This window comes from Dama dama, chromosome 2 (genome assembly GCF_033118175.1).
Source record: "Dama dama isolate Ldn47 chromosome 2, ASM3311817v1, whole genome shotgun sequence".
Taxonomy (NCBI): Eukaryota; Metazoa; Chordata; class Mammalia; order Artiodactyla; family Cervidae; genus Dama; species Dama dama.
The window spans coordinates 19,057,279-19,070,579 of NC_083682.1; the positions used below are offsets into that span (position 1 = coordinate 19,057,279).

General features: G+C 46.8%; 1 protein-coding gene across 4 annotated transcripts in view; it reads left to right on the plus strand.

The window, feature by feature from the left end:
- Nucleotides 1-13,301, plus strand: part of ETS1 (ETS proto-oncogene 1, transcription factor) — a 148,103-nt gene that overhangs the window by 65,412 nt on the left and 69,390 nt on the right. The window contains exon 1 of one of the 4 annotated variants that reach the window (XM_061166794.1): nt 8,781-9,203. The exons of 1 other annotated variant lie outside the window; for it this stretch is intronic. In XM_061166794.1, coding sequence (XP_061022777.1) covers nt 9,122-9,203 — 82 coding nt within the window. In that variant the 5' untranslated portion in view covers nt 8,781-9,121. Of the gene's footprint in view, nt 1-8,780; nt 9,204-11,027; nt 11,166-13,301 lie in introns of those variants that run through there. 2 more of the 4 variants (XM_061166777.1, XM_061166785.1) reach the window with 2 other exon arrangements.

Consider the following 13,301-nt stretch of genomic DNA (forward strand, 5'->3'; position numbering starts at 1 on the left):
GGTTGGCCTCTCCTGTCTCCATCAAGGCAAATGGAGAAAAGTTTTCATTGTACGCGAGCCAATCCAGATAGATGAGATGTGAGCCGAATCTCTTCCACCTCATGCGTCATCACCAGGACCATCTGCTCCCTTCCGACTCCTTCGCTCTGGGTGACGCAATGAGCTGAGTGAGCCCAGCTGGCTCTTTGTAAGTTAAAGAAGGCTTCGTCTCTTTGGCCCTGAAAAACAGAATTAAATGGGAGCTGTCATCCCGGAGAAGAGTTGATATATCCCTTCTTGAGGTGGTTTTTCAACTGTCAACCCTCTATCAGTGGCATATTTGGTGCTTAGTACATTGTAAATATGAATAATGACACGGGACACCCTAGATTTGTTTTTATGGATATATGGTCCTGTGTATTCATGAGACTCAGCTTCTGCGCCCGTGTTCTGGGGACAGCACACATGCAAAAAAGAGACTTGAAACAGCAAGGGACTTGAATAAGTGCTCTGCGTTCCACTTTCTCTGTTACTAAGTTCGGCATCAGCTAAGGGAGGACTTGTATAAATTCATTATAACCCAGTGATGTGGTGAAGTGAAGGACGCTGAAGTGAAGGGAGGAGTAGATGCCTGAGTGAGATATTTGTAGGTGATGGCTTCAAAGAATGTTATATTTCCTGACTAGTAAGATGTTCTCCGTGTAACACACTTCATTTTTTTTCTGGGGCCAATTATATGTAATTAGCCTGGAGGAAGTGATGTAAAATGATGTATGTTCCTGATTCTCATGGCAGCTAAAAGGCAATGGTGGACCCCAACCAAACCCATTTTTTCCCTTGATTTCTATGGTTGAAAATCAGCCTGCTTTTCCATGACAGCATAGTCATGACCCATCATGAGACATAACTAATTTAGTGCAAGGAGGTGTCCTCTGCCATGGTGCGGCCAGCCAGAGGGGTCAGGCATTCTCTGTGTCTTTTTGCCACCTGTTAGGTGGTAACAGTTCAGTTGACTTTCCCTATCTTGTCCTTCCCCATCTCCTCCCAACACATCTCCTATCTCACCAGAGGGGATGCCTATAGTATGGTCAAACAATTTTTAAAAAATGCATTGTTTCTGGGAACCTGACATTATAAATTTGAGAAGGTGAAGGGGATGACACTGGACTCCCTATGAAGTGTCTAGCTCTTCTTCCTCACAAAGATGGAGAAAATTGGGTTCATCTCATGTATTCTCTTATCTGAGTAATGGGTACAGGGATCTGAATCTTACCTTCATGATAATCAGTGAAATAAAAGATGCAACTTAAGTTCAGGAATTTCTGAAGACTGCTTCTGACAATATGAACAGTATGCTGTGTATAAGGTCAGACCAACGACAAAATGATTGGTTTGCATTTGTGGTTAAGCCAAACACCATTTATTTTTTCACAAACAACTATATCCATGAATACTCTTATGAAAAATAAAATGAATATGGTGACCTTAGCAATATTTTCCTTTAAGGGCATCAGAGGCAGGCGATGAGAACAGGAGAGTTAAACTTGATAAAGACCTTTTCAGTTAAAAAGAGTCACCTGTTTACCTCTTTATCTTAAACGTTGGGTAACTTTGAGTCTCACTTTAGGCTGAAAAAAGAAGACTGATATTTGAGTTCAGAGATCTGTATTTGAAATTTTAGGAAGTTATTTGTTCATTAATTAAGTAATCAGTGACATTTATTGAGCTCCTACTGTCTTGAGCTGAGCACTGGAGGTGATGACAAACTAATCGCTGTCTTTAGGGAGTGTGGGAGGCAGATGTACGTATTTAAATATTCCTTTGGGGTGTCCTGGGCACAAGAGGGCACCTCCTGGGGGTGGGGTGGAAAATTCTTTGTATAAAGAAAGTGCCCATGTCTGAGAAAGACTGAGAAATGCCCTCCGTGTTTGGTGTAGGTTTTCCTCTTGACCTACCGTTGCATCTTCTGTGCAACCTCCTCCTTTCTGCTCTGAATCCTCTTCCAGCTTGAGGACCACCGTTGATTTGTTTGATTGTTGTTCCTTGACTATTGGCCATGCAGGTCAATGAAATCGACTCAGGCAAGGTACCAGATACAAGACCAGGCCTCAGTTTCATTTTGGAAACTTGGAGACTTAAGTCCCAGAATGACAAGGACATAGAAATTCTGTGATAGTACCTTCTTGTGTTCCCTTGCACCCGTCCTCCCACTGTTGTTAGAAAGGTGCCCTCTCCTGCTTCTTCGGGTAGCATCTCCCCTTTTCCTCTAGAGTTAGTCTTCTACTGCCACCTGCTTCCTCTGCCTAACTTGCAGCATCGAAAACAATGAAGACATTCTCCATCCCACCTCCTCTCCTTCATCTCTAGGGTGGTAAAGGTTAGTCCTTTGGGGCAATTGACTTGGCATTTCCAAATGAAAGGGGGAGAAGAAAAGGGAAGATGCCACAATAAAATTATCTTAATTTAAGATTCAGACGACAACTGCAGAGAACATCTGTTTTGAAGCCTGGTGTTGTCTTTGTAACCCAAGAGAAAAGCAGGGTGAGATTAGCTGGGGGGGCCCTTAGCCTGCCACCAGATGAAACCACCTGCAGTCTGGTTGCGGAGGGGGGCTCAGGATCTTGTTCTCCTGGGGTTCTGAGCTCCCCACCAGGAGTCTGGGTCTCTGCTTCCGCCATGATATCAAAGAACACTGGCTCTTCCACCATTTTTGCCCACGCCATCATCCCTCTCCACCCTCCAGGGGCCAATTTAGGACAGCTTACATTAGAAATCATACTTAGACTACATGAACCCAGTGGCTCCTGGGTAGCCGGCATTCCGCATGACCCAGGCCCGGACGGGGCCAAAATTCCGAGACAGGTGCTCAGTTCACCTCAAGGAAAGGAACTGTGGTGTGGAGGGAACCTCAGATCCTGTAGCCCTGATTGGCAGCTCGTCACCACCTTCTGTGTGAGCAGAAGCCTGAGCTGCTGCAAGAGAAGTACGTGCTGTCTGACTGGTGGATTTTCAAATGTCGCCTGGTCTGTGGATGAGGCCCATCCATCCCACATTGTTGGGGCTGCAGATGCAGCTGAATGGGTCGTAATTACAGCCTAAAGAAACGGCAGACAGCGATGAGCCAGCCCAGACCCTTTCTCTCCTTAAGCCCATGCCAAGCTGTCTCCCGCAGAGAATGCTAGTGTGGTTACCCTGCAGCGTGTGTGCCCAGAGACAACACATCCAGGGCAGAGGAGACTGTTAGATTTCTAGAAATCGAGTCTGAGCATCTCTCTGTTCCTATGTATGCTGTATCCTGCTTCATTTCTCAAGGGTGTCTGGGAACAGACCTAACCGAATGACAGTGAGTGACTTCCCCTGCAGTGTGGTATCTAGGAGATACCAAGCTGTGAGCAAGCTGTGAGCAGGGGATCCCTTTCTAGAAATGACAGTCTTTTCTGAACTGTTTGGCCTTGGGCAGAATGACTTATTCGCTCAGAGTCATTTTTTCCTCTGGAGATAGCAGGGCTGAACTTGACTGTCTCTAAGAGAGTCCATCTAACATGTGACGGAGCCAAGACCTAAGGTTTTGTCTCCAAAGAGGCACCGCAAACATGATATTCCTTCTGAACCTGACATACAGCTTTGCCGTGACTTTTAAATACAAGTCTGCAGCTTCCTCTTCCGACCAGGTAGTGCCGAATATCTAAAGCGAGGTCCAAGCTAGGCAGGTTCTGAGGGAGTGGGTTGGAGCGATTTTTTAAAATTAGATATGATCGTTCTCTTAGTCTGTCCATAAGACAGTTCAGGTAAATAGAGAGTCCACCTTACTCTGCAAAGGGGTTCGCCATGGAGAAGATTTTTTTTGTGATTTCTCCTACGTCCTAGCATCTACATGCGTGTATGCTCAGTAGCTCAGTCATGTCTGACTCTTTGCGACCCTGTGGACTGTAGCCCACCAGGCTCCTCTGGGATGTCCCAGGCAAAAATACTGAAGCTGGTTGCCATTTCCTACTCCAGGGGGTCATACCTATCCAGGAATCGAACACACATCTCCTGCACTAGCAGGCAGATTCTTTACCACTGCCTGACCTGGGAAGCCCATCCTACTGTCTATTGGCTCTTAAAAGCAGTAACAGTGATTAAACTTTATTTGAGCTCTTTTTCCTGACTGTGCTAAATTCTTTCCTGCATTATCTCACGTAATCCTCCAAGCAACCTTACTTTCAACAGGGAAGGACTGAAGTTTGGGATTGTTTAAAGGACTTCTGTGGAGTAATTCAGCTGGTGAGTGGGTCAAGCTGGAATTTCAATCTGAGTCTTATTCCAGAGTCTGCACTACTCAGGCTCCTCTTGGTTTTATCCTGGATAACTTTCCCAGGGCAAACAGGCCCCAAGTCCTCCCCTCTCCGCAGCCCGCCCTCTTCTCCCGGCTTCCCCCCTTACTTATCGCTCAATTGTTTATTGTACCTTCTAAACAATAGTTAATGAGTCTGTATTACACGGTCAGGGGAGAGCCAGGGGTGATTTTTATTCCCTGAAACAGGGATGAGGTTGTGACACAAAAAGGTTAAGTGGCTTGGGTGAGGTCACAGAGCCAGCCTGCAGTCAGCGACAGCCCAGCTTGAGTCCCCCACTTGGGTTCCTGAACTGACCCTAAGGCCTTTGGGCATCCGAGTTTAATTAAGAGAGTTCTTTTCATTTTCTCCAGTTTTCCATTTTATGGCAGCTTGATAACGGTGGATTTGGAAGCCCCAGGCATCTTTCTCCCTGCAGGGTGCTTTTCAGTGACTCAACTTATCACAGAGAAACCACTTGCTTTAGAGTTAAGCTTTTAGAAGCCTGTTTCTGTGCGACAGGGTGACTGTTGCCTTTTTTTCTCAGAGAAAAACAACCACAAACGCAAAGCGGGAAGGTTGTTAATTGAAAACTTTTTTTTTTTCAATCTTACATTTAAACCAGCAAATCATCTGTGAGTCATAAACTTGCTCTGGATTAGCCGTTAGCGGTCTGAATGTTTTTGCACCTACCTTTAATAAAGCGTATTTTAGCTCACAACTCTGAGATTCTTTAGTTTTTGGTCAAGATGCGAGAAAGAAGACAATGTATTCCACTACACTTCTGGAGAGGGACAGTCTTCAGGATCTTCCAGGATTGCCTAAAATTAGGTGTATTTTTATATTTCTTTTTTGTTGATATTGGAGTACAGTGGAGGGAGGGAGGAGGGTAAAAGAGAAAGTTTATGTGTTTTACATACTCCATGTTTTTAAGGGAGTTCTTAAAAAAAGTGACTGTTTTCTTGGTGTCATTAATGTCTGACTCCACACCCCTGCCCCTTGACGCCTGATGTCTGTTCTGAACCCTTCTGACATGATGTCTCTAGTTTGAGGAATTTCAGCACTTGCTGGGTGTAATTCCCTAAGTCTTGGGAATGTCTGAAGATACAATTCTGTTTTCTGTCAGGTGTAGGAAGAACAGACTGCTGCATTACAAGCAAAAACAAAGTCATTCCTGGTTGATTTCTGTTGAGTGCCTTAAAAAGCAGATAGGGTCTTGAAACAACCTGCCCAAGGGGCTGGAAGGCAAAGCTCAGCTGACCTTGTTTTATTAATGGGAAAACTGGGCACTAATGAACCGGAGTGGACAGGAGTGCTGGGGAATAGAGCTTGTGATCAGCCAAGTCAAAGGTCAGACTAGAGGCAGAGTGGTTCACATTGTTTAGCTCATTTTCAAAAGCCCTAAGTATCAAACTCACTCACCCTTTGTATTAAGAAGCTTTGGCGGCAAAGTAAAAGTCCCTAGTGACCAGTGAGGTGATAGTTCACTACTTATTTACTTGTGTGTGTGCTCAGTCTTTTCGTGTGTGTGTGTGTGTGTGTCCTACTCTCTGTGACCCCATGGAATGTAACCCTCCATGTTCCTCTGTCCATGGGATTATCCTGGCAAGAACACTGGAGTGGGTTGCCATTTCCTCCCCCAGGAGATCTTCCCTACCCAGGGATTGAACCCATGTTTCCTGCAGCTCCTGCATCGGCAGATGAATTCTTTACCACCTGAGCCACCTGGGAAGCCTGACATTTCACAATTCAATAATATTTATTGAATGTCTACAATGTTTCAGGCACCATGCGAGGCACTGTTTTTTAGGATATAGTCATATACAAAGTGTAGGGCATGGCAACCCACTCCAGTATCCGCACCTGGAGAATTCCCATGGACAGAGGAGCCTGGCAGGCTACAGTACATGAGGTTGCAGAGTCAGACACAATTGAGTGACTAAACACAGCACACAAGATACAAATATCATCTAAAGTCCACAGGAACATTTAGGAAAAAATCTGCTTGTGTCCTACAGAGAATAAAGATTTCATTTATCAAAATTATCAGATTAACCAAGTGGGATCATAGCAGGCCTGACTGGGTTACTCAAATCCCAAATATGTAAAAAATACTTTAGCTCTGTCCATATTAAGTGCTCCTTGTCCTTAGGGAAGTTTCATCCAGTTGGGAGGTTGGATGTATAACTTCTGCTAATGTCAATATTCACAACTGGTCTCCTGCAGGGTAACTTTCCTGGAAGTCGGTGGTGGCCCCTGGCTATCTCCCAAACCCCATTCCCTGATTTGCACAGTCAAACCTTTCAAGCTTCTGTGCTTCAGGACTAGGTTATAAAGGATGACTGACAAGTTGAGTTGTCATCATTGAGGAACTGAAGGAATAAACTTCCCCCACTGCTGGAGTGGACAATGTTTTTGGATCTATCATGGCAGGCTCTTTGAGTGTCTAATTTGCAGGGATGGGGGTGGTTAGCAGTGTTTAGGCTAGCCTGGAAAGAAAGCTGAGAAAAGGACTGAGGGAGAGAGGCAGGACTTGCTCTGAGAAAGCTGCATTTGAAATAGAATACTCACACCTGGATTAAAAAAAATGCCAGCATTTCCTTAACATAACATTGATAAAACAAAATTCCCCGAAGCATCTCCTGATTTGCACAGTTCTTTTTGCTGATGTATTCACAGTGGGTAAGGCAGGATTGGTTCAAGATCTCTTTCTTGGCTGCTCATCTGAATGTGCAAATGCACAATTCATTCATGCGCTGTTTCCCCCAGCTTTTCCCAGGATCTGATGGGTCTGTTCTTGTCATCTGGGGCCCAGTGCTGTTTTCTCATACCTTTGGGAAACACAGCTGGATGACAACAATCCTTCGTCTATCAGACTTACCCCCGTACAAATACTTCACTCTGCAGAGTCACTGGAAGACGAGCATAATCTGAAGTTTGAACCAGGAGCCCGAGATTTGAGATTTATCTTCTCTTCCTGGCTCCTTTCTTCCCTGGTTGTGGGAAACCTGTAAATTACTATACTTCAAGAGGACAAAACTGGAGTTAGATGAGGTAAGCAGGTGTGTTAAGACTTATCAGAGGCTGAGGTTACAGTTATAACCATGTGGTGGGAGTTAACATATGCTTAGAAATCAGGAAACAGGATTAAAAATAGCTTTCTCGGAGGTTGTTCAGAGAGATTTATGTTTAATCTTTTAGTTCATCAAAGATAGGTCAATGCCTGGCTCCCGATATATGTACGTGTGTCTAGGTGCGCTATATAGGTACGTGTGTCTATGTCTACTGCTTGATTTGTTAATTAGGACCAACTCTCTCCGTTTATAACCAATGCGCCAGTGGCAAACTATTAATTATGCAGGGATCATGTTAGGGTATCCTAAGTGTCTGGGATTCCCAAATGGAAAAGGGGACTGAAACTGTGATTCTGTCATGGCTGCGAAAGATGTACTCCAGAAATTTCAAACCACAGAGCTGTGCATCATGTTTTATACGGTGGCAACAGGAGGATTGTCAGTTTTACCCAGTAGAGGAGTTTGTGAAAGGAAAGACAAAACCTTGGCCAATGGTGACATAATTAGAGGAACAGAACCACGGCTGTAGGGAAACTGGAAGTTCAAGGAAGCCCAGGACTGGATTCCAGTTTGGGGGCCCAGTTCTTGACTTTCCTAGTACTATAGAAGTCGTTGGGCCTTTGTTTTGGGGTCTCCAGGAGGCAGCCTTGGGCTCCATCCGTACCAGTGGCAGCTAGATTCTTATCAAGGGCAGCTCACTTCTTAATTGATTTCTTAACGATGACGCGGGTGGGCTCTGGAAAAATCGAAGGCTCCTCCAGCAATACAGCCCCGATCCCTGAGTCACTAAGCGGCCGGAGTCCAGTATTCCCAGAGCCCTTTGAGGACACTGGCTCGGAGCCCCCTGCTCGCACGCACGCCCCTCCATTCGCTGCCTCACGTCCTGTGTGTCAGTCTTTGTGAATGAATGATGGACACGCACTTGGAAAACTATGCCGCTCCCGGGAGGGGGCGGGAGCCGGTGACCAAGTCCTCAAGAATGCGTGGAGAATCAGATGGACTTTCCCAAACGGCCGGGGTGGCCCGGGCACCAGCCAGCCCATCCGCTCCGGGCTCTTTTCCCCCAGGTAGGGGGTTTCGCGGCCCGCTGGCTCTGCGCGCGGCTCCAAGGCGATCCGGCCGCAGGGCGCCGAGAGCGGAGGGCGCGGCGGGCGCGGGGGGCCCTCAGCTCCGCCCCGCTTCCTTTCGGTTTGGGCCGCCGCCGGCGATTGGCCAAGGGTCCCGGGCCCCGCCCCCCCGGCCGCGCCCGCCTCTCGTCGCCCCGCCCCTAGGGCCCCCCCCCGCCCCCCCGCCCCGACCCCCCTCCCGGCACAGATCCTGGGGGTGGGGGCCGAGCGCGCAGACCCACGGCCGGGGCCCGGCGCCGCGAGCTACGCCCCAAAGAGGAGGGGAGAGTGCGCGGGCGAGGGAGGGAGTCGGCTCTGGAGAGCTAGGGCGAGGGCGAGCGCAGGCGGCTGCCCGCGGAGAGGAGGGAGCCGGGAGCGGACGAGGAGGGAGCCGGCGGGGCGCAGGCGAGGCGGGGACCCGGCGCGCGCGCACTTTCCCGCAAAGTGCCAACTACCCCGGAGAGAATTCCGGGCGCTCACCTTCTGGGCGCGGGGCAAAGTCAGCGGAAATTTGAGATTTTAAAGAAGAAGGTCCGGTTCCCCCCCGTCCCCTTTCCCCTGTTACTCATCCCTATTAAAAAGAAAAACAAGAATAACAGCAAACTCGCTCTAGCCCCGTGTGTCCCCTCTCCCCACTCCTGGCACCATGAAGGCGGCCGTCGATCTCAAACCGACTCTCACCATCATCAAGACGGAAAAAGTGGATCTGGAGCTTTTCCCCTCCCCGGGTGAGTGGTGACTGCCGAGGCCCCCCACCCCAGCCCTCGGCCTCTGGCCTGGCTCCCCTCCACTTCTCCCCCTGTGATCTCTTCCAGGCAAGTGGTGCGTTTCTGCCCCAGCTTCTAAGCAGGCGATGCTGGTGGCAGCTGGAAAGAGGTAGACAGGAGGAAGAGCTGGACTGTTGGTGGCCCGAGACCCTTGTTTGGGGGGTGGTGGTGGTATTTATTTTCACAGCTGTGTTTTTGTGAGTAGTGGGAAAAAGCTTTTAGAATGTCCAGCACCCCCATTCCTGCTTTCTTATTTTTCCAAATGAGCGGGAACCCTCTGGCCTTATTCCTTAATGTTAGTGAGGGTGGACACTGCCGCCTAGGACATCATCCTCTGACCCTGCCCACATCGCCCAGAGTTGGAGCTAGATGGAGGGCCCTGGGGAGTTAAAGCCCAAAGGGTGTCTAACTGGCTGGCCTTCAAGCACATCTTCAAATGTCCTGCCTTCCTGAGCTCGCCTGTCACATGTGCCTTTGCTGTCTAGTGTCTCTTTTTGGGGTTGAGGGTATGGAGATGGAAGCAGAGCTGAATTGATCATCTTACCTCTGGGAAACATCCCCATTCTGTTTATGCAGGTTACTTCATCCATCTTTCTAATCTGCCGTAAATTTGTCCCTTGCTACCTAAGATCTGTGAGAAGAGGGAAAACCTCCCCAAACCAAACTTGACTTTGGGTCTTTGGCTGGTGTGTTATCCAGCTCTTGGATTTGCAGAAGAAAGGCATAGGAAAGAAATTTCAGTTTGTCTTAGACACAGTTTTTGGTATTAAGCAGTTTAATGAACTCTGGCATTCTAGAATTTCTGGAATAAATGCAGTTTGGAAAGAAAAAAGATGCTTTCTTTCAGGATAGGAACTGCCAGCTGTCCTTAAGAGTGTCATGATTTTGGAGGTAGAGGTATATAGAAAGATGTAGAGGGGCAAGCTGATGCTTTTGGACAATAATTAATCACAGTAACAGGCAGCTCTGTTGTATCTGATGATCAATAAATAAGTTCAGCGGCTGCTCCTGTTGGTTAACACTTCTTTGCCTCCACCGTAATTAGTTGCATATTTTAACCCTTTCTTAATCTCTTTAAACTTTCAACACAAGCCAAGCTGAATTTTGTCATTTGAAGAGCTTTCAGAGACTTTAATGAAGACACAGCAGTGAGTAGTGACTTCTCTTAGACCCCCTAACACTCAAACCTAGGGTTTCTGGGTTGCTCCCTGGAAGGTACAGAAAGACTAAGACTGTTGTCAGAGAGATGCTGAGATGAACTAGAACCTCGGAGACATTTCAGGCACAGAGAGCTACAGTTTAGAAATGATGCTGGTGTGATGGTGGCCTTGGGGGCGGGGGGCGGTGTTAAAGAAGCCAGAATAAATTCTCTTAGTCCCAATTGATGCTAACCATTTATAGAGGAAGTGAAAGGAGAGTTCCCAGCAAAGATAGATCTCAACTAATGCCTCCTTTTCTTAAGTATGGCTTGTTTATATGTGTGTTTATGGGGAAGAGACAGATTTGGTCGTCTGGGAAATAGCATGTGGATCTGTCAGTTCAGAAACCTACAGTGGATTTGGTGTGCTGGGAAGGAAAACGGGCCCCCTAGCAACACATGTTTTAGATCACAGTAAACAGCGGAAGCATTTTGGGGGAGTGTTTTAGTAAATATTAGAGGTTTTAAGTAGATGATGCTGTTCTGTTGGTTATTATAAAAATAAATCCTGAGCAAGTAACTATTCTTAGCTTTCCCATCTGTAAGATGGGGACAGTGAGGCCTAATGCTGCAGTCATCACCATTATAATAAGCAAATTTACAGTGTCCTTCTTTTGCAAAATGGTTTACATGCCTCTGATCCGATTTTGTCAGCAGCCTTCAGTACAACAAAATTTCAGCTGATCAAAGAAATTGGGAAGTCTTCCGCCATTCATTTTAACGAGGTTTGATTTCTGGTGCTATCTTGGGAAAACTAAATAGAGAATCTTGAAAATACAGAGCGAATATAATATCTAAATTTGAGTTCGTTTTCTTTTCTGGAGGGTTAGTAGCATATATGTGACTATTATACCCATACCTCAGAAAGGGAAATAGAGGCACAGAGAAGGTAAGTTACTTACCTAAGAATGTCTGGTGAGCCAGCAGCTCAAGTAAAATGTATCCCCATATCTACCTTCTCAGTGGACAGTTGCCTGCAAGTTGCCTCTGTAAAGCTTGGCAGAGAAACTTCAGTTGATACTTGAACTTGCCGGTGCAGGGGGTGCGGGAAGCATTGGCTGGGCTGCCGGCTTTTGTTGGTGGGAAAAGACACTCACTGGCAAAGTGGGGATTTGCTTTGCCTGTAAGACCATACAGGACATTTTAAAAGTTTAACTTCTCATAGCATGGCTTTGTGTCTGCAGCTGTGACTTAAATGTTTGTCAGAATGACTCTTTGGCTTGTTTAGTTTATTACGTGTGGAGACAACTGTTTGGGGGAACTTAACTTGTTTCATTAATTATACCAGCTATCTTCCTCCTCCCCACCCCACTCAATGTATGAGAGCTGGAGAGAGGCGGGAGTGCCCCAGCAGGAGCCCAGGGTTATTTGCCAGTCTCAGTGGCTAGGGTCTGATCAAGTACTTTTATTCACTTTTATCCTGGATTGAGGCCTCATAGGAGTTTTGACAGCTTTTAAGGCCAAATGAACATATACTTGGAAATAACACTGGCATTGAACTTCCCTTATAAGTGTAAAGTTGCATATATCACTTTGATTGTAATACATGATTGACGGGTTCTCGGAGCTTAAATGGGTTAAAACAAACACGACCACAGAGTGTCTGTCCATGGATTTCCCTCCTGGTGTGGAGTTTGCTGAGAAGGGGTGGAGGCTGGGTGCCAAAGCAAATACATCCCAGCCGCTTAATTTTTTCTCTCCTTCCCCACTTCACGTTCTTCGTGAGGTGAGCAGTAATGCTCAGAGAAGAGCAGGAATTCTAATTCTGAATGTTTGATATTTTACAAGATTGAAAGCATCAGCCCCCTTCGTACCCTAGAAAAGGCTGTCCATCCCTCTGACCTGTATTGCCTTAGGAGACAGGAAGAAGCTGCATCTTCTCCCAGCGCCTTCGGTCAGTCTCTGTAACTTCAGCTAGGCAGACAAAAAGCGCAGAGCTGCCGCGCTCTTGGGATCACTCTTTCACTGTGTTTCCAGACCCCCACAGACCATTCTCCTTTCAGAGCAGGGTCTCTGGAGCCAGCCTGTCTGATTTTGAATCTCAGTTGTACCACTTACTAGTTTTTTGACTTTGAACAAATCTCTCCGTGTTCCAGCTCCTGCATCTGTCAAATGAGTATGATCACCTTTCTATCTCATAGGGTTGATAGAAATAAATCTGTTACTGTATGCATATCCTAAAACAGTGCTGACCTGTGATAACAGCACAAAATGACCTTGGTGACTGTAGAATTGGGTGGGGGGTGGGTAGCTTGAAGTGTTTTATAGGGGCTACAGCTGTCTTGTGCACCTCCCCTAATCTCTTACTTGAGAGGGAAAAAGAGTGAAGTTAAAGAGGACCTTTTCACCTGCCTCCCTGAGATCTCACAGTCTATTCTGTGCCTCTGACAGCAAACTTAGTGAACCAGGTGACGCTCAGAGGGTCAGGGCATCTCTGGGGCTTGGTTGTCATTACAGGCTCAGGGACTCAGTCAGTTACTGTGGGTGATGGAGGTTGTCAGTGCTGCCTGGGAGCGGAGGCCAGGGCACATTTGCAGGGTTGATGGAAATGCACAGATTTTCAGTTATGCAGGGTTGAGAAAAGCATCATGTCCGGTTATTATAAAGTATCTCACATCTTATTTATTTATTTGGTTGGCAGAGCTTGCATTCCTGGCATTTTTGGTTGGTTTGTATTGCTGTTTTTTTTTTTTTTGTCTCTGTAACTTTTTTTTCTTTCTTAAAGAGACCAGACCACCCTGTAGGGGGATCACCTCCTCCTAGGAGACAGACCAGCCCGAGATCTACCCTACCAGAGCTTGGCTTGCTCTGGGCTCCCTCAGACTCTGTGCAGAACCAAGAGCTGGTTAGCATAGGTCAGT